The sequence below is a fragment of the Ciconia boyciana genome, chromosome 5 (genome assembly GCF_034638445.1).
Source record: "Ciconia boyciana chromosome 5, ASM3463844v1, whole genome shotgun sequence".
Taxonomy (NCBI): domain Eukaryota; kingdom Metazoa; phylum Chordata; class Aves; order Ciconiiformes; family Ciconiidae; genus Ciconia; species Ciconia boyciana.
The window spans coordinates 2,285,391-2,308,550 of NC_132938.1; the positions used below are offsets into that span (position 1 = coordinate 2,285,391).

At 58.5% G+C, this 23,160-nt stretch overlaps 1 protein-coding gene across 1 annotated transcript in view; it reads left to right on the top strand.

Moving 5' to 3' along the window:
* Positions 1-1,676: 1,676 nt before the first annotated feature.
* The window catches only part of ADAM33 (ADAM metallopeptidase domain 33), a 31,154-nt gene continuing 9,670 nt past the window's right edge, over positions 1,677-23,160 (top strand). The window contains exons 1-14 of the mRNA XM_072861445.1: positions 1,677-1,866; positions 4,752-4,834; positions 12,045-12,121; positions 15,708-15,783; positions 16,269-16,345; positions 16,903-17,089; positions 17,497-17,562; positions 17,676-17,747; positions 18,237-18,403; positions 18,518-18,602; positions 19,323-19,465; positions 21,725-21,902; positions 22,272-22,361; positions 22,736-22,931. Coding sequence (XP_072717546.1) covers positions 1,740-1,866; positions 4,752-4,834; positions 12,045-12,121; positions 15,708-15,783; positions 16,269-16,345; positions 16,903-17,089; positions 17,497-17,562; positions 17,676-17,747; positions 18,237-18,403; positions 18,518-18,602; positions 19,323-19,465; positions 21,725-21,902; positions 22,272-22,361; positions 22,736-22,931 — 1,624 coding nt within the window. The 5' untranslated portion in view covers positions 1,677-1,739. The remainder of the gene's footprint in view (positions 1,867-4,751; positions 4,835-12,044; positions 12,122-15,707; positions 15,784-16,268; positions 16,346-16,902; positions 17,090-17,496; positions 17,563-17,675; positions 17,748-18,236; positions 18,404-18,517; positions 18,603-19,322; positions 19,466-21,724; positions 21,903-22,271; positions 22,362-22,735; positions 22,932-23,160) is intronic.

Consider the following 23,160-nt stretch of genomic DNA (forward strand, 5'->3'; position numbering starts at 1 on the left):
TGAGGAAAAATGTCATGTAACGTAGTAATGGTGAAGCTACGCTGGGATTGATGGGCTGCTGGGGGAAGACTGGAGCCTGTCGGCTGGCCAGGGTTTCCTCTGGCTTACGGTCCCTACTCCATCCCAGCTCCTGGCTCACCCCTCCGTGGCAGTCCTAGCCACCAGCTGCCCTTTCTTGGAAAGACGTTCGCAGCGCTCTGCAGCTCTGCGCAGCCTCGTCCCTCTGGACCTTCCCGATGATGGTTTCCTGATGGCTGAAAGCCCTGTCATGCATCTGAATCTCTTCTAGTTGTGTGCCAGGCTGCTGATTTACAGCTGCTCTGCTGAACTTCCACCGAGCTGCCTGGATCCAAGAAGGGATGGCAATGCCCTCTGTTTCTCACCATACTTCCACAGGTTTATTCTTTGGAGTGACTTTATTTTTTTGCAGCGTTTGTCCTCTCGTGGAAGTGGTGGGACCTGCACAGCCCCTCCATGGCGAGCTTTAGCAGCAGACCATCTTCAAGCTTCAGGGAGTCCTTCCCGGTGCTCTGCAGCGCTTGACCCAGAAGGGGTGGAAGATGCTTGAGAGAGCTTGTGGTGAGAGTGAGGTATTGCTAAATGGCATTAACCCACCTGAGAAATGCTGTGTCTGAGGCTAACGGGGGCTTGAAGGTGCTGCCCGAGTGGGGAAGACTCGCTAACACTGTCCAGATGTTCGCATCTGCTGGTTGCATCCGAGGGCCCTGTTAACAGGACCTCAACGTGTGTTTGAGTGCCAGGAGGGCTCTGACTGTGCTGCTGCTGGGGCTGTGCCATTTAGATTTGCCCTTTGGGTTGGGAAACCCCAGAAAAGTCCCCCATCCCTTCCTCTCTCAACATGTCACCTTGGGCAGGCGTGCCCAGAGGTCCCTAGAGAACTTTGGGTAAGGGCGTCTTGCAGCTGTCCCTGTTTTTAGAGTAAAATCATTCATAAGGCTTTAATTACTAGCGTTAATCAATATTATTATTAGGACTTCGCTAACTTGCCCTGAACTTAGGAAGAGAGTTGGGTGACCCTGGGAGAAGACCCAAAAGGGCTGAAGCAGAGCAGGGACGGCACTGGGGTGTGACGGCACGCTGCCTTGTGCGCTCGCTCTGTGGGGCGGTGAGCCGTGCCACCCGCCGGTTCCATGGGGCTGGGTGCTGGCACCTCTCTCCTCTTAGAAAAAGTATTATTATTAATACCAATAGCAACAACTGCGGAGCGTGTCGAGGGCCGCAGAAGCGTCTCTGCTCCGTCTCGTCCTGGTGGGATGGATGGGATTATTTAAGTGCCTTTATTCCCCCCCTCCTTGTGCGGGCAGCCCCTCGCTACCCCTCGCTTCTCCTCCCGACCCGGCGGCGGGGAGCCCGGGGGGGTCGGCGGCTGCCGGCCCGGCTGCGGCGGGATGCCCCGGCGGGGGGAGCTTGGGAGCAGCCTTCTCCTCCGGTCTGGTTTTCATTAAGCGGCCCGGCTGGGCCAAGAAACACAGCAATAAATAAAGGCGAACAATGCGGCCCCCCTCCCTCCAGCCGCCCCCTCCCGCCGCCCAGCCCAGCATCCAGCCGGGCGCCTGGGAAAGGGGGCTCCGGCCGCCGGCGAGCGGGGCCGGCCGGGGCGAGTGAATGGGGCTGGAGGGGGGAAGCCGGGCGGAGGGGAGGGGACCCGAGAGCATAAGAGGGGAAGGCAGGGCCGGCGGCGGCGAGCAGAGGCGGTGACAGCCCCGGGGAGCGCCGGCATGGCCGGGCGGGCCCCCCGCAAGCCCCGCGGCCGCGGGGGCTTGGCCGCTTTTTGGGGGAGCCGCATCTTCCTCCTGGGGTTGTTGCTGCTGCTCCCCGGGCGGGGGGATGCTTCTGGACCCCGAGGTAAGGGGGAGAGGGGGGCGAGGGGGAGGCGCCCCCAGGTTCGGCCCGCGGAGAGGGGGTGCGGGTGGGTGTACCCCGGGGTTTGCAAGGGGGAATGGATGTGGGTGCGGGGGGGTGTCGCGTCCCTGGGCTCGGAGGGGGGGAGGCTGTGGGCAGCGCTCCCTCTCTTCGGCCCCATCGCCCTGCTGGGGTTGTGGCCCCCCAAATCCCCCCTCTCGGCGGGTCCCCCAAGCCCCATCCCAGCGCTGCCCGGGCCAGGGCGGCCGGACTCTGCGCTATGACTCTATATGGTCTGGTTGGGATGGGAGGGCTGGGACCAGCCAGCCCCCCCGAGAGAGGGGATGGATTCGGCTCCTCGCCGCCCCAGCACCCCCCGGACGGCAGAGACACCCCTCGTCTCCCCATCCCGTGCCTCCCTTGGGTCCCTGCAACTGTCCCAGCTCTGGGCAGCGGCACCTTGAAAGGGAGCTGGCAGTGGCTTGCGCTGCTGATGTGTGTTTTGGGGTGAAACTTGGCTTTTTCTGTTGTTGAGGAAATACGTTATTTTCCCCAGAGGTTCCTATCACTTTTCAAATAGGAGCGGGGAGGATGTTGCCAGGTTGGGTTCAGCCTCCTCTAGTCTCTCTTCTCCATCCCCTAATTCCTTCCACAACCCCACCAAGAAGCTGGGGCTGCTGCTTCTCCACGCAAAGCACAAGTTTTATTATTATTATTTTTTTTACTTTTGAGCTTTGCTGGGTTCTCTGCTGTTGCTAAAAATAAGTTTTCCAGCAACTCCAAGAGAGACCCATGCGAGTCGCGCAGCTGGGAGAGGAACAGGGAGGGTGGTGGGAGCCAGAAACCTCTGTTTGGATTAAGGGGAGAAGAGGAGCAGACGGGAAAGCTGTCCGCTTCGGCTGGAGCCTGGGCACTGCGGGGCTCATCTTTGAGCTCGGGCATCCCCCAAACGCGGGGCTGCCCGGCCGCAATGGTGCAAACATCCCAAACACCAAAGCAACGCTGCTCCCGACGCAGCATTCGCAGAAAGGACTGGGAATGAGTGTGTTTTCCAGGAAAAAAAAAAAAGAGAAGGGGGGGGCTGGCAAACCCCCTCTGCACTACATTTGGGTTTATTTGACTAAGATTGTTAAGGCCCTATCTCATGCTCTGAGTCTCTCTGATTCCCAGCAAAATCTATAGTCAAAACAGCGAGAAGCTTAATATAATAACCAAGAGGTTTTTGCGACGTGGCCCGAAGCCCAGCCCAGTAATCCCTGCAGAACGGCTGCCCCTCGTGTCCCATCCTCTCCCCAGACAGCGTGGGAGAAAGACGGGCTTTGCAGCAAGGCGGGAGAGGCAACGTCTCTCTGCTCTTCTCCCTCTACGGCAGCCAGCGAAGAAAAAATAGTTTGGGGTTTTTTATTTTCCCCTTTCTCTGTAATAGGAAGGTAGCAAACCCTGCCGGAGCCGCTCGCCCTGCGTGGCTGAATGCAAGTCGCATCGCGACTGTGCCTCAGTTTCCCCACCAGAAAACGAAGCTTATATATGGCTGGGGGGTTGGAGGGCCTCGCTAATGCTTTCGGAGGAGGTGAGGAGAAGGAAACTGGGATCGTGCCACCACCTTATCTACAGTTATTCCTGGAATCTGATTACTTGCTATATATAATGAAAGCTGATTAAATGCCACTGTGTGATAGCACTGGGCGCGTCCCGGGGCCTCGTGGGAGCCGGACTGGGTAGCTCAATCACGTTCAACACTCAGTCTGCAATTCCCAACCAATAACTCAATAGGTTTTTTTTTTTTCTTTTCAATAACTTCATCTTTCCTCAAGCCAAATCCCCCCAGATCGTTGCACGGGGAACCAAAACAAGCATATAAAATTATAAAGCCATAAGCCCTGTTATTCCACTCCCTTAGTAAATAACTTTGCCCTTTGCTGGGGAAGGTTATTAGATCCAAGCTTTCACTGACAACATTTGGCTTGGCAAGGTGGTCCAGCCCTTGACATTTTTGCTAGACCTCATCCCCTCTCCGCCGCATCTTCAGATTCTATTTTTTTTTTCTGTTGTTGTCCTGGCTTAAGTCATCAGTAGCTGCTCGCTCTGCTGCAATCAAATACAGCCACATTGTTTAGGAAAAAAAGAAAACCAAAAAAACACTTAGAAAGTCTGCCTGTCTCTAATCGAGCCAAGGAATTGCTTGTACTGCTCTGCCCGGGGGAGTTGGGATGGCTCAGAGAAACCCATAACGTGCTGCAGCTATTTTAGCTCCTCTGCTCCCTGCTTGAGCCCAGCTCTGGCTGGAAAGATGATGGCTCGATTTCTGGGTGATTGAACCACGCTTCCCCATCCCGTAAATAGCGGCGATCAATGGTGTGAAAGCATAAAGCCTCCCCCAAAATGGGGGAAAAAAAAAAGCTGCTTGTGTGATTCAGGAGAGATGGAGCGGGCGGGAGGATGCGCTGCTGCCTGCACAGCCCCTGCCCTCGCCCTGGGCTGGGGTGCTCTAGGGGTGCTTGGTGGGGTTTGCCTGAGCTGGTTGGTGATGGCGGGGACACGAGTGGGACCAGGGTGGTGCCACCCATGTGCCGGCTGCTTCTCCGGGAGGGTTTCAGGGGATTTAGATCACAGGTTTGGGACCTGGGTGAGCAGCGATGCTCCTGGGAGGCTTCCAGGAGCAAGGCTGGGGCAGCGATGAGGGCACTGGCCTAGGGAAGGAGCGATGCTTCAGCTTTATGCTGGTGTCCGTCACCCAGAACCACCTAAGAGGTGGCCCTGGACGTCAGCCGGAGCCCCCAGCTCTGTCTCTTCCCCCCATTTCTCTCTTGACATGGCTGCGGAGGAGCTCCTGCTCTCAGGGACGTGCATGGTCTGTTCACATGCTCACTGGGTCTTCTCCTTCCCAGGTCCACTGTCCTATGGAGAGCGGGTCACCCCGCACTGGCTCCTCGGGGGCCGTACCAGACGAGCCGTCAGCCTGGATGAAAAGGTAAGGGCAGAGACGGTTCCTCTCCCCTGCACTGCGCGGCCAGGTCCTGTATCTGGAGGTCTTCACAGTGGGACTTGGATGGAGATGTCAAGTTTGCAGGACCCGTGAGCAGGATATCGAGTTTGCAGGACCCATCACCCTGTTGAGGTGATGAACAGGGAAAGCAGAGGATTGAACACTGAGTTAATTAAGCATCGTCTTGACTATTGGGCAGTAGAAAGGTTGGCCAAGAGCTACAGGGTGAGTAGAAAGGAGCTGGGCAGTTTGGAGAGAGGAGATGGAGATAATTTGACAGACTGATGGTTTGGCCAGGACAGACAGACCAACAATATTTGCTCAAGGGAAAGTGCTGCAGGATTTAAGAGCGATGTTCTTGGGAAGGCTGCTGAGAAGCCAGGCATGGGCTGCATGGAGGAGAGGACATCTCTTCCCAGGGCTGCTCTGCTGGCCTGTTGCACCCTCCCCGCCACCCCCAGCCTCCAAATCCACTTTATGAGATACTTGTGGTGACCTTCGCCTGGGTTTGGCACCTTGCCTAGCTCTGGGGTCAACCGGCTCCGCAGCTGCCCATCGGCCGCAGCAGCTGGTCCTTGTACCCAGCAGCTGGGAGGGCCTCGGGGGCTGTGGTCTCCTTCAGGGCAGAGCAAATCGCTTCCCAGCACAACGAGCACTGATGCGGATGGTTGCGGGAAACCATTGTGTTTTGGGGCTGAACAGATTCACTGCTGAGAAGACTCAGTGTTGGGAACTTACTTTCTCTGGTGGCATCTCCCTGGAGCAGGGGCTGAGGATGCAGCTTTGAAGCTACCTGAGATACCTCCAAGTGAGACCTCCTTACTCCAGGCAGGAGATACCGAGGGAGAGGGTCAGCCCCGCTTCCCGGCAGCAAAAACGGAGAGGGGCTTTGTGCTGCCCTACTTCCTCCGAGGGGCTGGATGATGCCTTTTCCCGGGAGAATCGGGAGCGTCGCTCCCACGGGTGCTGGCTGCTGGGAATTGTGCTTCTCCGGTAGCTGAAATAGCCCATCGCGTTGGGGATGCTGTGGTCAGCCTGCAGAAATCTCCCCTCCCTTCCTAGCAGCCCCGGATCGGTCTATATTTAGGTTGGAGGGCACTTGTTTATTTCGGGCAACAGGAGGTTTATTTATACGCTCGCTAACACCCCGCTGCCCAAAATTGTGCTGGGTGGGTGCAGATCACGGGTGCGTGGGGTGTTTCGGGAATTGCTGAGGGACCCCAGGGCCGGTGGGGCTGGGACGGCCACCGGCCAGGGCCAGGGGGGGCTGGGCAGGTCCTGGCGTGTTTCCTGGCATCTGCTCTGCCTCTGCTGGCTCCAGCCAGCCCGAAACAAGGAGGCTCCTGTTCCTCGGAGGGGGGGGAAGGAGGGGAGAGGGAGGGTGGTCGCAGCCGGGAGCAGGGAGGCTTCATGGGGAAAGGATGATGGCAACCAGACAAAGGATGGGGTAGGGGCGAGCGGGCTCCCCGCTTGTGGACAGAGCCCCAGAGAGGCCCTTTTTGCCCTGGTACTGCTGACATGCATATTTTTAGGATCAATTTAGTCCGCCCCATTCCCACCCCGTCTCCTCCTACCCTCCAGCAAAGATCCTGGAAATAAATACAGCTGTGTGATTGCCGCCAGCCCACTCTGTTTGCCCAGACATGGCTGGTTTTCAGGGCGGGAGTCTGCGAGGAGACGACATCCGAAGCGCGTGAAATGACGGGTTCAAGCGTGGTGACCGCCCCGAGGCTCCTCCATCCCTTCACCAGGGGCTGCTCCTCTGCGCAGCAGGTGGGATGCTGCGGGGTGGCCCGTGCCTCCGTCCCGGGGGACATCACCGCGTCTCCTTTCTGTCCTCCCAGAGGAGCGATGTTGAGCCGGTGGGAAGAGGAGGAGGAGGATGGTGGTGGTGGCCCTGCGGTCCCATCGTGTGCGGGCTGGCACGGCACTGGGCAGGATGGACCCTGCCTCCCCCCTCTACACGCTCCTCTCTCCTATTGTTCGGGGCTGAACTCCCCGCGGGCTCGACGGCTCCTGGCACACATGGAAGCGATTTTGGAGAGGCCGAGGAGGAGGTCGTGAGGACCCTGATTGCAAACAGTTCCCTCGTCGCTGCTGGCTTGGGGTGGGATCCTGCCCCGCTGCTGCCGGCATCCTCCTCCTCCCGCTCCTTCCCCCCAGCTCGGGGCACGGAGCGAAGGCTGCCGGGGCTGACCGCGGGCTTTTCCAGTCCTTCGGAGCTGGAAATGGAGGTTGTGCCCAGCATCCTGGCCCAGGCGTCCCACCAGTATCCAGCCCCGAGTCATGGGAGTCCCCTGTCCTCACCCTGGGGACCCCCCCAGCCTGTCGTGCTGCCGGTGGTGTTCCCTGCCTTATTTCTTTCCCTTTGTAATTGCTTTTTCCCAAGTGTGGTTTCTCGCTGCAATGGTTTTAAACCGAAAGAGGGTAGGTTTAGATGGACATAAGGAAGAAATGTTTTATGATGAGGGTGGTGAGGCACTGGAGCAGGTTGCCCAGAGACGTTGTGGATGCGCCATCCCTGGCAGAGTTCAAGGCCAGGTTGGATGGGGCTTTGAGCAACCTGGTCTAGTGGAAGGTGTCCCTGCCCATGGCAGGGGGTTGGACTGGATGATCTTCAAAGGTCCCTTCCAACCCAAACCCTTCTGTGATTCTGTGATTCTATAAATCGTGAGGACTGAGGAGCACCCAGGCAGAAGAGCCCCTCAGTCTCTCTCCGGCTCTCTCCTGGCACCCCGTCCCTGTACGGGAATGCACCTTGGCACCAATGGAGCATCCTTCCACCCACCGCTACCCCTCACACCACGGGGTCATCTGCTGGGTCCCTGTCTGCCTGTCCTGGGGGTGGGACGTGGCCGTCCCCTTCATCCTCGCTGACGAACACTTGGAGCATCCCCGCCGGTCGCAGTCGGGGTGTGACACCCCATCCCTCCCCCAGCCCTGCGGCGCAGACCCCTCCCCTGTGATCATCACATCCATGTGGGGTCACAGCCCTGCTCCGGGAGGAGGAAGGGCGGAGAGGACCGCCCGTGGTTTGGGATGAGCTGCAGGTGCCAAGGACGTGCACTCCTGCAATCTGTTTCCTGCAAGGAAGCCCTTTTCCCTTGGCAACCTGTGGCAGGACTGAGCAAACCCTGATGTGGTCCCTGAGCCAAATTTGCTTCGAAACAACCAAAATCCTGCCTCTGCCTCCAGGGCCTGGATTACCCTGGCCCCCCGACTTCCCTGGAGCTGGCTGCCCCCAGGATGCTTTTTCAGTGAGCAGCTGGAGCGAGAGGCTAGTCCTTGAGGTCTCGGATCCCGATCCCGGTGTGCATTTAGGACAAGGCGATGCAGTCCCCAAGCTGTGCTCTTCAAACCCCAACTGTGCTGCTGGGATCTGGCTGCCTGGGGAGGACCTGGCTCAGCCGTGATGCTCCAGCTGCAAAACCCATCACCAAATTCTCTGTGGAGCATCTCCTGGTAACTCTGATCCCCGTCTTCCTCATTCTATCCAGGCTTGCATGTGCTTACTTAGGAAATCGGGGCTTGTGGGACCTGCCCGAGCAGACGGCCAGGCTGTGATTTGAACGTGGCTTCTGGATTTTGGCTTAACCAGTGGTTTCCCAAGGAGCTTGGTGCTCTCCAAGGCTGCTCCTGGGCAAGCCGCTCTCCTGCAGGGCAGCGGGAGCTTTCCAGCAAGGGCAGAGGAAGGAGCCTGGGTGAGCAGGAGGGCCAGGAGCCGTGAGGAAACAAAGATCGTCTTTCCCCTTGAAGAGCAATGCAAACCCTCTGGCCTCAGCTCCTCTGCAAACATCGCTGCGGTTTTTCTGATCAGCGGATTGAAAAAGAAAAATAGACTTGAACTCGGCCCAGTGGGTCTTCTGGGCTGCTCGCGGGCTGGGTCCTGGCCAGGGCAGATTCATCCCAGCTGCTCTTTGCCTCTCCCAGCCCAGCCCCTGGTGGGACTAGCTTTGCTGGGATGTCCTGGAGAGGGGCCACCACCTCCCCATCCAGCCAGGGCTGAGGGAAAGTGGTTCCTGCAGCCTGTGGTGGGGCCGGTGCATCCTTTTCATGGCCGCTGGAGAAAGGAGGTGGTGGCATTTGGATGAGGGAGGATGATGCTGGAGCCCAGGAAGGTGCTAGAGCCTGGGACAGATGCTGGATCCTGGGATGGTGCTGGATCCTGGGATGGTGCTGGAGCTGAGGAGGATGCTGGAGCTCAGGCTGATGCTGGAACCCAGGAAAATGCTGGAGCCTGGGTTGACGCTGGAGCCTGGGATGATGCTGATCCCTGCTCATTCCTCGTGCACAACGTCGTGGCTGCCAGCTCTTGGGGACCCAACTGCCTGCCAGTTAGGCTCAAGGCAAAATTATCAGTGATTAATTAATGCAATAACTTTTCCTGGCCTTAGAGTTGGGTTATTCGACTCCTGCCTGGCGTGAGTGGTGCTCGCGCCCTCCTTCTCCCTTGCCTTACTCATTGCTATTTATTTCTCCAGGGGCCGAGCTGGTTTCAGCCCATCCCAGCTGAAACCAGGATCAGTCTCCTGCTCCCCACTGCCTCTCCACACGCTCTTAGGGGAAACTGAGGCACGGGGAAGGGGAGAGCTTGCGATGTACCACCTCGCAGGGGTCGGACACAGATCCCATTAGCAGCGGTTTGTTTTCCAGCCTTTGGCAGCCTGGGAGACGGGATGGTGCGTGCACGGGGAGCTGCGAATGCCGGGATAACCCTGCACACACACGTGTCCCTTTAAGACAGCAGCTGGGAAAGAGCATTTTGCCAGTAAAAGCCCTTAAGTCAAGGCAGGGAGTAATTGCTGGGGAATTCAAAACTGGGAAGGAGCTGGCAGGGCCTTGGGGAGGAGGAGGAGGAGGAGGAGGAGGAAGAGGAGATGGGCTGTGGAGAGAGGGTGTTGGGGAGATCAGAGACGGGGAGAAACAAGCTTGAAAAAAGGGAGGGTGAGGCAGGGGAAAGAAGGGAAATGGCAAGAAAAATGTACAGACCATGTTTGGCCAAGGAGTGATGTTTGTATAAGATCACGTTCTAAAAATACAGCCTGTTCCCACCATTGCCGAAGGAGGGGACCCCTCTGCCCCGGCTTCCTCCTCCCTGCATCGCACAGGACCCCTCGCCGGGAGCGGGGCCCGTGGCTGTGCCGTGGCCGTGCCGTGGCCCGGGAAGCGGCAGGGCCTTGGACTCGGCTTGCTTTGCTGTTGTTTTTTTTTTTTTTTTTTTAAGTGCTGTGTCTGGTCTCTCCTTTTTTGGAGCTGGGAAGACAGTGTTGGAGGCGGAGGGGGGGCTCGGCCAGCCCCACTCCCTCACTGTGTCCTCGTGCTGCAAAGGGCTGGGGTGACCGGCACCTCCCCTTCCTTGGGAAATGGGGCCATAAGGGCTCAGACCCGTGGGTCTCCTTGGGGCCAGAAGCATCCCTGTGGCCAACTTGAGCAGCTTAATAGGGTCCCTGCATCCCTGGAGCTCAATTTGGGGTGGACCTGCAGGAACACCCATCCTGGGAGCACAAACTTTGTGTCCTGGGGTGCAGCAGCGGTGGTACCCGGCTGCCCTGCACCCCAAAACGCTTTGTCCCATGATGCTGCCCCTTAAAAGCATGACGGTCCCCAGGAGGGTGACCCTGGGGCTGCCAGGCTGGAGGTCCCCCGTGTCCCCAGTGCCCAGGATGCGGGGTGGGGACCGGGGTGCGCGAGGAGCAAAGCCTTGCCAGCCATCTCCATAGGGATGAGAGGGGACAGCAGGATGTGGCCTCTGTTTTAGCCCAGGCTGGGAATCATGCAACTTTACCCCCTCCCCACTGCATTCCTAGTGACCGGCTGCAAAACCCCGTGATGCTGAGAGCAGCTGAAGCCAGAGCCTTGCAGGAATGGCTCCTTCCTCTCCCCTTTCCCTCCAGAGCTGGGAAAACCTCACCAGCTCACGGCCAGGGTGCCGGGGCCCCGTGGCAGATCCCGAGCATGGGGCCGAGGGCTGGCAGCTCGCCGGGCTCCCTGCATCCGTCATGGATGGGGAGGGACTGAGCGAGGGAGACAGAGCCAGCCACGCCGGCTGGGCCATAAACAGAGACAGGGTGATGCTTTTAGTGTCCCCAGCGCTGGAGCCAGGGAAGGGATATGGGGACATCGGAGGAGGGCAGCACTTCTGGGCTCCAGCCCATCCCGTCACGTGCAAACCAGCCGTGCTGGTGTGGATCACTCTATGGGATTCCCATTTAACGCCCTCCAAAGTGAGGGAGTGAGTAAAACCGCCAGCATCCTGGGGAAGCTGAGTCAATCATTTCCTCTTGCTGCCCTGCGGTATTTTTAACAGTGCAGTTATCCGGTGCCCGGGCGGTTGCTATTTATTTCCGTACCCCACAGGGGTGCACGCAGGTGCTGACCCACCCAGGGACCAGCCTCTGCAGGATCCAGCTCAGGATCTCCGGTGGGATGCAGCTGCGGTGGGACAGAGCACACAGAGACTCCGTTCGGGATGCTCGGGGCAGTGCTGCTGATCCTGTATCCCATATCAGTTCTCTCTTGCTGCCTTTTTCTGGGGGAGCTGCCAGCAGAGTTGGGATTTGCTTTCTCACCCCCACTCTTGCGGGGTGAATCCCAGTGCGAATGCTCTTTTATCTGCTGCTATTCATGGGAAATCAAGCAGGAGGGTTTATTTCTTGCCTTCCACAGGCTTGTGGCAGGGGATGGAGTAGGTGGAGCAGATCCACGGAGGAGAGGCTGGGATGCACCCTGAGCTGGGGAGCAGAGGAAGGTGCTGGGGACAGGGATGGGCAGAGGAGATGGTGTCCGCTGGGAACAGCACAGGGTGCCCCATGGTCCATTGCCAGCTTGAATCGAGGGACTGAGCTTTTGGGAGGTGCGAGGTGGTGTGGGTCGGTGTGGGCTGTCCCCTGCAGAGTGGCTGGGGATGCTCAGGGACCTCGTGGCCCCTGCGTCCCCACTCACACCCGCCCCTGCCCCTGCCCTGGGGCACGCATGCTCTCACTGCCTTCTGCATTTTTGCAGTGGGAAAAGCAGCTCCTGCTTGTCCAAACAGGGATGGTGCTCAAAATCCATTGCACCTGCTGCCCTTTGTGTTGCTAACGGAACAGTAGGTCCTACAATAATACAGGCAGGCAGCAGGATGGACAGGCACCTGGCTGGCAGCATCCTGGGCTCTGTCTTTTCTAACCCCGTCCCTCCTTTGCTTCCTCCGTAGGTGCCGGCGCCTGCCCAGGCAAAGGTGGCCGTGATGGCCGAGGGCAGAGAGCTCATCCTGGTGCTGGAGAGGAACCAGTAAGTGTCGGGGCTGGGGCTGGGGAAGGGGCATTGGGTCTCCCTGGCATGGCCCCACCTGGAGCGGTAGTATCCTGGCTGCCCTGTCCTGGCTCTCCTGCCCGCAGGGGAAGGGACGGCCCAGCGTGGCTTCCTGCCGATGTGGCAGTTTGGGCTGAAACGCTCCTTTTTCCACTGCCCACACCCATGTTGTGCAAGAAACAGTCTTGGCTCAATGCCACGGTGCAGGACCCAGCATGGGTGAAGGTGGTGTGGGGTGCTTAGGGGATGGAGATGTGCCAGGCAGAGGGTCAGCGGGATGGGGGGCTCTTGGGCCGCCATCCCGCTGGTAGGGCTAATTCTGTGAGGTCTTTGGAGGGATCTCATGGTGGGCAGTACTGACTGCTGGCGGTGATTTGGAAACCTCTGCTGCTCTTCTGTTGGTCTGATCTTGGGGTTGGCAGCCTGGCACCATTCCTGGGTGACCTTGCCATGTAGCCTCACTCGACCCTTTCTGGGGTCCTTCTTTGGTTCAGCTTGGATGCAGGTGCCAGCAGCACCTGTCCCCTGTGACACTCACCCAACCTGGCATCCTCTCGTGCTGGAGCTGGAGCAAGGAGAGCAATCATCTCCATCTCCTGCCCTGCTCTCCTTGTCCGTCTCCCCAAGACCTTGTCACATTTGTCCCTTTTGGGTTCAGGTCACTCCTGGTGCCAGGTGACCCCGTGGTGGAGCAGGGCAGAAAGCTGATCTCTGCAGGACGGGCTTCTCCTTCCACTTCTGCTTTTCACCAGCAGCTGTGGGAGGCTCATGCCTCACAGAGCCCTCTTCTTGCTGCTGTTTGGGTACAAAAGCAGCCACCACGATGTCCCTCGAATGGCCCTGCCAGGCAGCAGATCCCAGCAACCTGCAGAGGGGCTTTTGGTGTACGGGAAGGAGAACTGGGGGGTTCCCATGCATGTTTTGTTTTAGGACTGTGGGCAGTGGGGAGGTTGGCAGTGGGGCTTGAAAGCTCATGTGCAAAGCTTAGCCTTGTTTCTAGCTGGTGCACCAGGCCTGGAGATGTTTGTATGTCTTGTCATGACCCTAATTCTGGCTTGGTACCACTTTGCCATGCTGAAGGGATGAGTGTGGCCAGGAGGGGTGAAGAGCATCCCTGGTGGCTGTGGTGCCGCTGGCAGGATTGGAGGAGCGTGGGGCATTGTAGGATGCTGAGCTCTGGGTGAGGGCACAGTGAAACAGATGAGGGGGTTGGTGGCAGCAAAAGGGAGCTAAGCACCCAGGGCAGTCCTTGGCACCCAGGACCATCCGTGGTACCCAGGATCATCCATGGCACCCAACAGCATTCGTGGCACCCAGGACTGTCCATGATACTCAGGACGGTCTGTGGCACCCAGGACCATCTGTGGCACCCAGAACCGTCTGTGGCACCCCAGACTTTCCATGGCATCAAAGAGCATCCATAGCACACAGGACCATCCATGGCACCCAAGACAGTCCATGGCACTCAAGATCATCCATGGCACCCAGCATAGTATGTGGCATCCAAGAGCATCTGTGGCACCCAGGACAGTCCATAGCACCCATGACCATCTGTGGCACCCAGGACAGTCCATGACACCCAAGACATGGCACCCAAGAACTTCCATGGCAGCCAGAACCATCCATAGCACCCAAGGCAGTCCATAGAACCCAAGACCATCCACGGCACGAAAGGCAGTCCATATGGCACCCAGGGCAGTCCGCAACACCCAAGACTGGCTGTGCCCAGTGGTTGTGTCTACTGGGGAGACCAATGCAGCCCTGGCCATCTACACTGCTGTCTTGTGCCAGCTAAGGGCTACCTTAGTCCTGCTAGCTCATGGGCCAGTGAGGCCACGCTAGAACTCAAATCTTCTTTCTTCTGGTTCTGAGACGTGTGGTCGGCCTCCAAAACCATCCTTTGTGGTGTTTTCCAAGAAGGCCTTCCCTTGTGCTGGAATAGAATACACATCTCCTTGCCCTTCCTTCCCTGGGGCTCCTGGTCCTTGACCTGCCCTGGAGAGGACATCCCAGTGGTCTGAGCCGTGCTGGGACTCGCTGTGCCCCTGGATGGGGGATCAGCTAAGCCCTCCCAGTTGCCCCTATTCCCCAGGCATGGCGTGGAGGCTTTTGCCTCTCTGCTGTCCTCAGCTGACCTGTCCCCATCCCTGTCCCCATCCTGCATGGGCAGCTGCCCATCTGCCCCCGCGCTGGCCAGGCACTTGTCTTGCCAGGCTGCCCACGCGTCCCTTTCCAGGACCCAGGCTGAGCTCCTGTCTCCTTTCTCCGCTGTAACTGGAGTTACTGGTGCCAGGCACACACTCACAGGTGGGCTGGGAAGGCGGGAATGTGCCCACAGCAACATTTTTGGAGCCAAACTGGTTGCAAAATAGAAACCAAGAGGCGGGAGGGCTATTCTGGGGCCGGCTGCTTGGTTTATTTTCTTCTGCTGCAGAATAAAACCCCTGGGATGGGGCCAAACCCCACAAAGCGAGGGCCAAACTGTCAGCAGGGGTAAACCCAGCCCTGCTTTGTCCTTCTTCAGGTGGCCAAGACCCCTGCGTGCACACTGTCCCTCGGGGAACCTGCTGTCTCCATGGAGGCTGCAAGCTGGTGGTGGGGGTGCCCATCACCCTGGCATCTGGGCAGGGTGCTGCAGAGTCCTGCAGTGTGGGAAACCCCCATCCCTTTCTCTTCTCTCCCATCACCTGTGGGGTCAATTCAGTCTAAATCCCCCCCCGTCTGCTCCCCAGGACCCCCAGCCCCACACGCTTGCCGGTTGCAAGCTCGGCTCTGGCTCTTCCCCACGGCAGGAAGCAATTTGTCAGCTGGGGCAGCTGGGGGGAAGCCAAGGCACGCGGGGTGAAGGCAGGGGAGCGCGGGCTTTGCTAAAAGCAGCCTGAGCTTTCTCACGATCAGCTCTGTTTTTTCGGGGACCCTCTGGCCTGTTGCTGGGGTGTTGTGTCAGGAGCATCACCCTTGCTGTGCTGTGAGTGAGGCGAAGTGACATGCCTGGGGCTGGAGGCAGTGGCTGTGTCGGAGACCCCAAACCTCCTGTGTCCTCGGCTGGACCCCGAGTACAGGGTTGATCCCTTCTTCTCCCAGTGGGATGCTTCCCCCTGGGGTCTTTGGTAGTCCCAAGGGGGGTTTGGTCCGTATGGAGAAGCTGTCACCCTGCCCGGCTGCTCATCCTCGGTGGTGGTGAGGTTGTCCCTGAGCCAGGGGTGGTTGGGCAGCCGGGCTCCTCCTGTGCAGGTCCCCTGTCCCAGACCAGCAGGACCTCAAAGCAGTATGGGCAGCCCCTTCCTTGCTGAGACGCAAAGGGGGACGTTGGACTGTGATTCGTGTCCCCGCTGGCCGTGGGCAACTGGTGGTCGGGGGCCAGCCCTGATGCAGCAGTGATGGCTGCACCGCCAGCTCCGCTGCCCAAAGCTTTGCAAAGGGGGGCTGTGAAGTGAGACCATGCAGGCGGCTTAGCCCTGCGTGGCTGCCCAGGGCTGGGCACAGAGGCTTAGCGTGTCCCTGTGCCAGGACGCCCAGAGCAGCTTGAGGGTCCTCACCCCTCTCCCTTCTCCTCTCTCCGCAGGCTGCTGGGGCCAGGCTACACCGAGACGCACTACACTGCGGACGGGCAGCCCGTGACGGTGGCCCCCAACCACACGGTGGGTGCTGGGGGACGGGCGTCGCTCATCTCGATTTTTCAGGGTGCCTTGGCACTTAGGATGAAGGCAAAGCCCCGCCAGGACGAGACGCGGTGTTTTCGCTGGCAGCATCCCCGGCGCCTGTCGCGGGGGGAATGCAGCAACACGTGGCTCCTGTATCTCTTGGCCGAGATACAGCACCTCAGGAAATAAACACAGGCAGCGCTGGGCTCGAGCAGCCCTCGCTCTCCCCGACGTCCCCCCACCAGCTATTTGTCACCCTTCCAGCGTACCGAGCCGGGCGCGGGGCTGTCTGCGTCCCTGGCTGAACCGCCGGAGCCAGCAGCCTCCCAGCTCCATCCCTCCCGTTCCCCGGTGCAGAGGGACACCGCTTGACTGGCCGGGAAATGCAAAACGGGTGGTTTTTGGGCTGAGCATGTGGGGTTTGTTGCTGCCAAGCTGTGCGTGGTGTTTTCTAACGGAAGCCTCCATCGCCTCTCTCCTAGGACCACTGCTACTACCATGGGCACGTCCAGGGCTACGGCGACTCGTGGGTCGTCCTCAGCACCTGCTCGGGAATACGGTACGGAGACGTGCGGGGTGGGTGGGCTTGTGGGGCTGATGAAGAGGGGGATGGATCCGGCTGCCCTCTTCCTCCCTGCAGGGACCCCCTCTGGGAACCCCCTGGAGCAGCTCCGACAGTCCTGCAAGCCCAGCTCTAGATGCTTCGTGGGGCTGATTTTCCATTGCTCCCCTTCTCCCATCCTTCACCCGACCCCGGGGGTGGGCAGAGGGGGAGAGGCTGTTTTTCAGGCAGCATGAGCTGCCTTCGAGGAAATTCGTCTCTGGAGGAAGCAAGATCCCGCGGCCCACAGCGGGTACCCCAGAACTGAGCTTTGTCCCGGTGCAACCACCAGCTGCCATCTCCCGTTCGCCTGGTCTGACCAGCATGGAGGTTTTAATGCTAAGGATATATTAGCTCATAGGGCTGTGTTGACAGAGACACCCATCTTTTGTCTCTGCTCCCACCCTGGCGTATGGGCCAAACTGAGGTGCAGTGAGTTTGTGGGGCCTCAGCAGGGACTGGGGGAGCTGGAGTGAAAGCACCAGGAGCCATCAGGGGCTGCTCTCCATTGCCAGGGGCCTGATAGTGCTGAGCAGCAACGCCAGCTACTACCTGAAACCCCTGGGGACACCCGAGCTGGGCCACCACGTCATCCACCGAGCAGAGCACTTGCCCATCCAAGGTGGGACCTGCGGCCACGGTGACGATTTCGGGAGCACCATTGCTGACATCGCTTGGCTCTTCCAGCCAGTGCACCAGCGGGTAAATCCTGGGGTCCTTCGCTTGTGGAGGGGCAGAGGGCTGAAAGTGGGGCCTGCAGCTTGCAGTGGGGTGCCCATCACCCTGGCAATCTGGGCAGGGTTGCGCAGGCAGATGGGACATGAGGGGTGTTCATGGGCAGCTCGCCTGTTTGAGTTCGGGCAGGAGACCTCAAAGGGAGGATGTGTGGGTTGGGGATCGGTGCTGTGTCATACAACGTGGGATGTGATGTGAGGTGGCATTGGGAATTGCACTAAAGCTGCCCAAATTTTCCTGGTCTCTTTGTGCCTCAATTTCCCCTCTCTGCCATCCTTCCTGGGCAGCTCTGCAGTGTCTGGGGAACTTGTGATGCCCAGAGCCATGGGCTGCCCACTCTTTCGCTCCTCCAAGCCTTGCTGTCTGTCTTGCAGGCGAAGAGAGATGCCTGGAGGACCATGAAGTACATGGAGCTCTTCATCGTTGCTGATCACACGCTGGTGAGTGCCGTGGGGGGCAGAAACCTGGTCCCCTGCCCAAAAGCCAAGTCCCCTCTCTGTCTCCCTCCCTGCTCTTCCTCCGGTGACCCTTCCCCATCCCCATCTCTCTGCAGTACAGGAACCAGAACTTCAACCTGGGTCACACCAAGCAGCGCATCGTGGAGATCGCAAACTACGTGGACAAGGTAACAGCTGGTGAGAGGGACCTGCTACCACCTCCGTCATTCCCGGTGCATGTGGAAGCACCTGAGCTCGGGGCCAGCCTGGTGGTGGCCCCAGGGAATGTCACTGGGGCGAGGAGTTTAGATGGCAGATGTGAGCACACGACGGAAAATGCTTTGCCACCCATCGGCTGAGCTGCAGCAGTGAAGAGGGTGCTCGCTCTTCGCCCTGCTGTGGCGATGGGGATCAATGCTGGCGTCCTTGACATGAGCAGGGACATGCTTAAGCGTTGTCTGCTGATGGATGGCATCGTGCCACCCTGACTAGGTCCTGTGCCCACGCCTGTGCCTGTAGAGCTCATGCTTGCATGTGGATTTGGGACAAGTGTGTCCCCGAGTCACCCAGTGGGAGGTAAAGCATGGAGACCCACCACCTGAAATGCTGTGGCAGTGATGGAGGACGTACAGAGAATGCCATTCCCCATCCCCTCCATCCCTGTCCCCTCCCCGCAGTTTTACAGGTCGCTGAATATCAAGGTGGCCCTGATCGGCCTGGAGGTGTGGACGGAGCGGGACCAGTGCGCCGTCACCAGCGACGCCAATGCCACGCTTTGGTCCTTCCTGCAGTGGAAGAAGGCACTGAGGTCACGCAAGAAGCATGACAACGCCCAGCTGCTGACGTGAGCAACCCCTATGGACCTGGGAATGTTGGGGCAGGGGGGTCCCAGCTCGGACTGGGGTCTCCAAACCACCCTTGGGGTGTTAACTGCCCCTCCGTTCTCCTTTCCGGGCAGAGGGAAGACGTTCAGGGGGACAACCATTGGCATGGCCCCGCTGGAGGGGATGTGCAGCGCGGATAACTCCGGAGGTGTCAGCATGGTAAGAGGGGCACGGGGGTCCCCGCTGCTCCTCCCAGGCTGGGGGACCCCATCACCACCCCATCTTGCTGGGGTTCTTCATGGGCTTGGAGGACCAGCCATCTGGGGTTGGTCCTAGGATGCAGCCTGAGAGCAAACGATGACGCTGGTAGCCCCTTACCCCTCTCAGATGTTGGCCAAGTACTAAGGAGGGTGAGAAAGGGCTGGTTTAAAGGTCTCCTGCCCCATGTGCACCTCCAGTTTGTAGCTAGCAGTAGCGTTGGGATCTCCTGTGTTCCTTCTGCCCCTCGTATTGAATAGCCCCTGCTTGTTCTCTGCTTGTGCTCTCTAGTTTTGTAGGGTTGTCTCCACCCCAGATAACTCTTCTCCTCCTCCTGATGGGGTGATGGTGGCCCTGGTGACCTGTGGTCCCTAGGCAGAGTGGTGGTATGGGGTTTCTGGTTTCTGGTTTTTGGGTTACGCCTTCCAAGGTCCTAGGTTTTCAGCAGCTGGCCCCAGCAAAAGAGCTTCCCAACAGTCCTGTGTGGGACTTTTAGGAGACCAAACCTCACTTCTGCCATGAATCCTCCTCCATCCCTCTCTCTGTCCCTCTCCCGGGGTCCAGTTGCAATCCCAGGGATGCTGTGGTCCCTCCATCACCCCAACCCTATTCCCTGCTGCGGGATCACCCCTCTCCATCGCTCCTGGCTGCTGTGTTGACGCATCCCCCATCCCTATGCAGGACCACTCAGAGCAGCCCATCGGAGCAGCCGCCACTATGGCCCACGAAATCGGCCACAATTTCGGCATGAGCCACGACAGCACGGGCTGCTGTGTGGAGGCCACCCCGGAGCAAGGCGGCTGTGTCATGGCAGCGGCCACTGGGTAAGTGGTGGTGGGGATGGGGTGCAGCCCCTCACCCCCCCAGCAGGTTGTGGATGCTGTTTGCAGCTGGGTGGGCTGGGGAGTGGGGAGGGGACCCTGTCCTGCAAGGCACCACTGCGGGTGCAGTGCCCCATTGCAAAGGGGGACCCAGCTGGTTGCCCTCCTCCCCATTTGCCCTGCACATCCCAGTTCCCTGCAGCGAGCACATCCCGGGGCCCAGGAGCCGGCAGGGCTGGTGGTCTCTGCAGGGTAGCAGAAGGCAGTGGTCTCCGCAGGGTAGCAGCCCCATCCCAAAAGAGCTAGGGATGGAAGCAAATGGATGTTATCTGGTAGACACATTACAGGAATCCAAGGCATTTTCCTGTTAACCCACATCTCGGCACAATGAAATTATTCTTTATTGTAAGACTGGAGGGCCAAGGGGTGCCCAGTCCCTGGTCATGCCGGCGGGGACTCACAGCATCATGGGGCTGCAGTGGGGTGAGCTCACATCTCTCACCCCAAAGCCACTAAATCTGAATGCAGGATGCTCTGGAGTGGCAGTCATTAGCTTTCATGCTCTCTGGCATCCCCGCAGGGTTTGTTTTCCTTTGCTTTTACCCTTTAATTTGTCCCAAAGCTCTATGAAATTCAGCTGGTTGGTGCCACTTTCCCTTCCAGGGTTCTTCTCCTGTTGGGTTTTCCGGCTCCCAACAATACAGTCATCCCAAATTTCCCTGCACTGCAGAAAAGCAGCTGTTTATTCCCCATTATTTAAACCCACTCACTCTTCCAATTAATAAATAAGTCACAAACCATGATGCGGTTTCAGGGTGTCCCCAGGCTGTTTTCCTGTGGCTCTCAGGGCTGTCAGACCGTGGCGCTGACCCCACGGGGTTTAGTCTCTGCCTAGATGGATTGTGGTGGGGAAAAGCACCGGCTTTGTAGGACGAAGCAGTTGTGCACTTGTTTGTTTAGTTATCCTAGTAATTAATTATCCTGCCCGCACCCACTGGAGCTGGATGCACTGGTGCAGAGCAGTAGCAGATGCTGTAGCTCGGCTGTCCCCCTGCTCACCCCTGCAGGCAAAGCTCTCCGAGCTGACATCTCCCCATGACATTTCTTCCTTCTTATTTTTGCTGAAATATATTTTTCCCCACATGGGCAGGAAACATTTTTGACTGTCTTCCACCTGTCCCTATTTGCACGTTCATGCACGAGCTTATTGGGCATATTTACTTGCTCACCCTCCCATAACTTGCACGGACTTAGAGCTTTCCCTACAGCTCAAGAGATTTCCCCCAGACTACAAAAATACTTTTAGAAAAAGCTGTCTGTGTCATCTCGGAAATGTTCTAATATGAAGTAAAACTTTTTTTCAGCGATAGGAGGAAACGAAACCAGCACCGTAGCGGAGAGCGGTGCACAGCTCTTACTCTCTGCTTCCTCCTTCTTAGTACATCACACAAATAACCCCACAAACTTGTGCAAAATTACAGAAGAACCATGCTCAGAGCTTCTCTAGAAAATCACCGTTTCCCTCCAGCTCCTTAGGGGAAAGCCCAGTTGGGCTGTTAGAGAAATGACCTTACATGTAGTAGGCTCTGACTTTTATTTTTTTGCTGCTCAGGCCTTGTGAATGATTTAACACAGGGGTTTTCTTGTGTTTAATTTTTTAGAGGATTTTTCTCCATCTCAGCCTCGGTGGTATTTAAATAGCCCCTAACGGGTATTCCCCATCAGCGGTTTGGTGATAGCAGGCACATATTTAGCAGACATCCTGAGCAGATAGTCACTGCAGATGTGGAGACCAGCCTTGCGGTTAGGACGGGGGGGTCTGTGGTGTCTCAGGTGCAGAGGACCGAGCCACGGAGGTGACACCTACACCAGCACTGAGCTGGCAGAGCCTGCAGGCATGGGTGCTCCCTGGGCTTTGAGGTTCAGACCATGGGGGTCTCCAGTCTCCAAGAGGTTTCTTGCTGGAGGGTTGATGCTCTGGGGGTGGTGTATAGCAGCTCTGCTTGTCCACCCCATCCCATTCTGGAAAATGTTTGGGTTCAGTGTGGTGTCCCCTGGCTGTTAATCTGATGCTCAGCCATGAGAGTTGGGGTGGGGGATGTTCGCGGTCTTGATGCATCTGGCCAATGGTGGCTTCTGCTCTTGGAAGGGTTTGTGCCAGTTCGCCCGTGTCCTTATTTCCCAGCTCTGACTGTGGTTTTCCACCTTCTCCTGGTCCCGATCGCCCCGGTTCCCATCCCTCCCCATCTGTCCCCTGCGCAGACACCCCTTCCCTCGCGTGTTCAGCTCCTGCAGCAAGAGGCAGCTGGAGAACTACTTCCAGAAGGGAGGTGGCATGTGTCTCTTCAACCTGCCTGACACCAAGGACCTGGTGGTGGGACGGAAGTGTGGCAACGGCTTTCTGGAGGAAGGAGAAGACTGTGATTGTGGGGAGGTAGAGGTACGGTGCTGGGTGCTGCATTGCTTTCCTGCAGAGGCTTTTGCAGCTCAGCTCAGCTGCTGGGCGGCAGGACGCAGCCCACGTGGAGAGGGGTATTTCCAAGGGAAAGGGGTTTGCTGGTCACCACAGGGACTCCATACCAAGGGTTCTTCCCAGTCCCCCCTTCCTAAATCCATTTAACCTGGTCCTGACTTTCTTCTTGACTTTGCCCCAGAGTGCTCAGGTCTTCCTCACCCCTCCTTGTGCCTCAGTTTCCCCATCGTCAAAGTGAGAAGAGCAATGCTGTGATGGGTGGAGAAAGGGCTCAGGGCAGCAACGGGGAAGGGATAGACTCATCGACTGTGGTGGTGTCGTCTTCTCCCCACGCAGGAGTGCACCAACCCATGCTGCAACGCACACAACTGCACGCTGAAGGAGGGGGCCCAGTGTGCCCACGGCGACTGCTGCCAGAACTGCAAGGTAAGCCCCCCGCTGTGCCCCCCACTGTGCCCCCCACTGTGCCCACCTGCCCGCCTATGGGCTGAGCAGGGAGATACGGCCCCCACCACCCCCCCAGGACTCCCACACTGCATGTCCCTGAGGTCTACCTCACCCCGGTGCCAAATGAGGAGGGTTATACGTAAACTCATGTCTACAGGGGAGTCTCTGCTGGCTGCTTTGTGGCTGGGGTCCAGCCCAGGAATTTGGCTTTATACCTTGACAGCCCCATATAGTCCCACAGGGGACATTATAGACAGTTTATGGCCCCAAGCTGTACTGGGAGGCAGCAGCAATCCCAGCTTGGCTCCTTTGCTGCCACTTAGTGCTGATGTTTCTCTCTCCTTCTGCGGCAGCTAAAGGTGGCTGGGACGGTCTGCAGGGAAGCGGCAGGATCCTGCGACCTCCCCGAATACTGCACGGGTGCCTCACCCTACTGCCCAGCCAACGTATACCTGCTGGATGGCTCGTCCTGCGCCTACGGCGAGGCTTACTGCAACAACGGCATGTGCATGACCCACCACCAGCAGTGCATCCAGCTCTGGGGACCAGGTGAGTCCCACCAGCCCCAGCCCTGCCTCCTTGGCAGCCCTCTCCAGAGCAGGAGCCACACTGGGTCTCAGCTCTGGGTCTGCATGTGGGGTCTCCGTGCCCCCTGCCTGTGGGGCTGGAGGGTGGTGGATGGAGTGGTTGTGTTGTCCCCATCCAGGGTTGGGGTCAACATCCGTGGGGCTGGCATGCAGGGCTGGGGGTGCTGTGCACACACACGCTCACAGGTGCC